The sequence below is a fragment of the Fulmarus glacialis genome, unplaced genomic scaffold, assembly GCF_000690835.1.
Source record: "Fulmarus glacialis isolate BGI_N327 unplaced genomic scaffold, ASM69083v1 scaffold13514, whole genome shotgun sequence".
In the NCBI taxonomy this organism is placed as follows: Eukaryota; Metazoa; Chordata; class Aves; order Procellariiformes; family Procellariidae; genus Fulmarus; species Fulmarus glacialis.
The window spans coordinates 7,612-9,204 of NW_009208759.1; the positions used below are offsets into that span (position 1 = coordinate 7,612).

At 46.6% G+C, this 1,593-nt stretch overlaps 1 protein-coding gene across 1 annotated transcript in view; it reads right to left on the reverse strand.

Annotated features, from left to right (window-relative positions):
* Positions 1 to 606: 606 nt before the first annotated feature.
* LOC104075935 (cholesterol 24-hydroxylase) overlaps positions 607 to 1,593 on the reverse strand; it is a 13,124-nt gene continuing 12,137 nt past the window's right edge. Inside the window, exon 15 of the mRNA XM_009576605.1 lies at positions 607 to 937. Coding sequence (XP_009574900.1) covers positions 776 to 937 — 162 coding nt within the window. The 3' untranslated portion in view covers positions 607 to 775. The remainder of the gene's footprint in view (positions 938 to 1,593) is intronic.

Sequence of the window (1,593 nt, forward strand, 5' to 3'; positions counted from 1 at the left end):
AAATAAACCCAGCAAGACCCCCAAATGAACAGTGTCTCAGGAAAATGAGCGCAGGCCGTGGGGACGGGTAGGAGGCAGCAGGAGAGCCCTTTTCTACAGCATGGATTGTGAATTTCCACTCTGAAGAAAAAGTAGGAGACACTGAAGAAAAACGAGGTAATATTGGAAGAAAAGTAGGAGACACTGAAGAAAAACGAGGCAGAAGCAACAGGGGGAAGTGTGGCCACAGTCTTTGATTTTTGTTTCAGATTGCTCCTATCACTCGTTCTTCTCATTTAGAGCAGGGATGGGAAAATTGCTTTGACCAAGAGAATAGCTCCAAACTTCTCTTCCCAAGTTCAGCCCAAATCTTGTGTTCTACTAAGTTTTCTGATTTCACTGTGTAAATAGGAAACTCCCCAAACAAGGGCTTACTTAGACCATGTTGTGTCATAAGTAAACTTGGTGGAAACCATCAGCTGGGATTTGAGTGTAGGTTTGTGCAGAGCTCCAGAGATACTCCAGTGAAAGGATGTTCTTTTTCAAGTCTGGTCAGAACCAAATAGTCCCTCAGGAAAATAACAGGCTTTGCAATTCCAAGTACGCTTCCAGATCAAGGATGCTCACTAGACTCTCCTAAGGTTTTCTTCAGTAAATTATGAGGAAGGCTAGGAAAAAAAATCAGTCTAGTAATCCTCTAAAGGGGCCTGCAAAATCTAACCTTTGATTAATGTGAAGATCTTCAAAATCAGAAGAAGCGCTACCACTACCATGTCATGCTCCCCTCCCTGAGTAGTCACGCCTGGCAGCTTCTTGCAGGGCTCCTTGGCTTTAATTTACACATTACTCCATCTAGTGGCCTAAAGGTTCCAGCATCCAAGAGTTTAAAACTCTGCCCTGGTACCAGCTGGAATTCAAACCTCTGCAGCAATTTTGCCATCACCACTTTCGCCTCCATCTGTTAAGAAGAAAAGCAAAGTCACCATCAGCGACAGCAAATACAGCTTGGACTGCACCTACTTAAAGTCAGTGTATTATGTTATGCTGCTTTGTCAATATAGAGATTGAAAAGTTAAATGTTACTCTGTTAATGCAGCCGGCTGAGTTTGGGCAGGAAGAAGTCGCCTGGGGCTTCCTGGATTTGAAGACAACTGACAGGCACTAAGATCTGTCCCTGTGTTCATGTGTTAACCCCATTTTGGAAATCAGAGGTAAAACCAAGCACTTTAACCTGAAGATTTTGAGCACTGGTGCTTAGACGAACCCAAAGCACAGACCCAAAGAGCTGGCCTCCTGCCGTCCTTCCAAAATGCTCTCCTGCCATGCTCAGGTACTCACATACTTCATTAAATTGTTCCTCCCATCCACGCAGTCCCCTCCTCACCTTCTCAGAGCCAGTCCTGGCTTGTGCCCTTCTGCCAGCTGATGTTTTCCCTGCCCTGACTCTGCCAGCTGCGGCCACGGGGTGGTCCCTAAGGGCCCTAAAGGCACACCCCTGTCTGTCTGACCTCGGCTGGCAAAGGGGTTTTGACTGTGATTCCCATCAAGAGTTTTGGATTCAAGCAGGGTGACCCAGGACAGTTCAGAAGGAGAGCAGCCTGCTGCCCCTCCCCC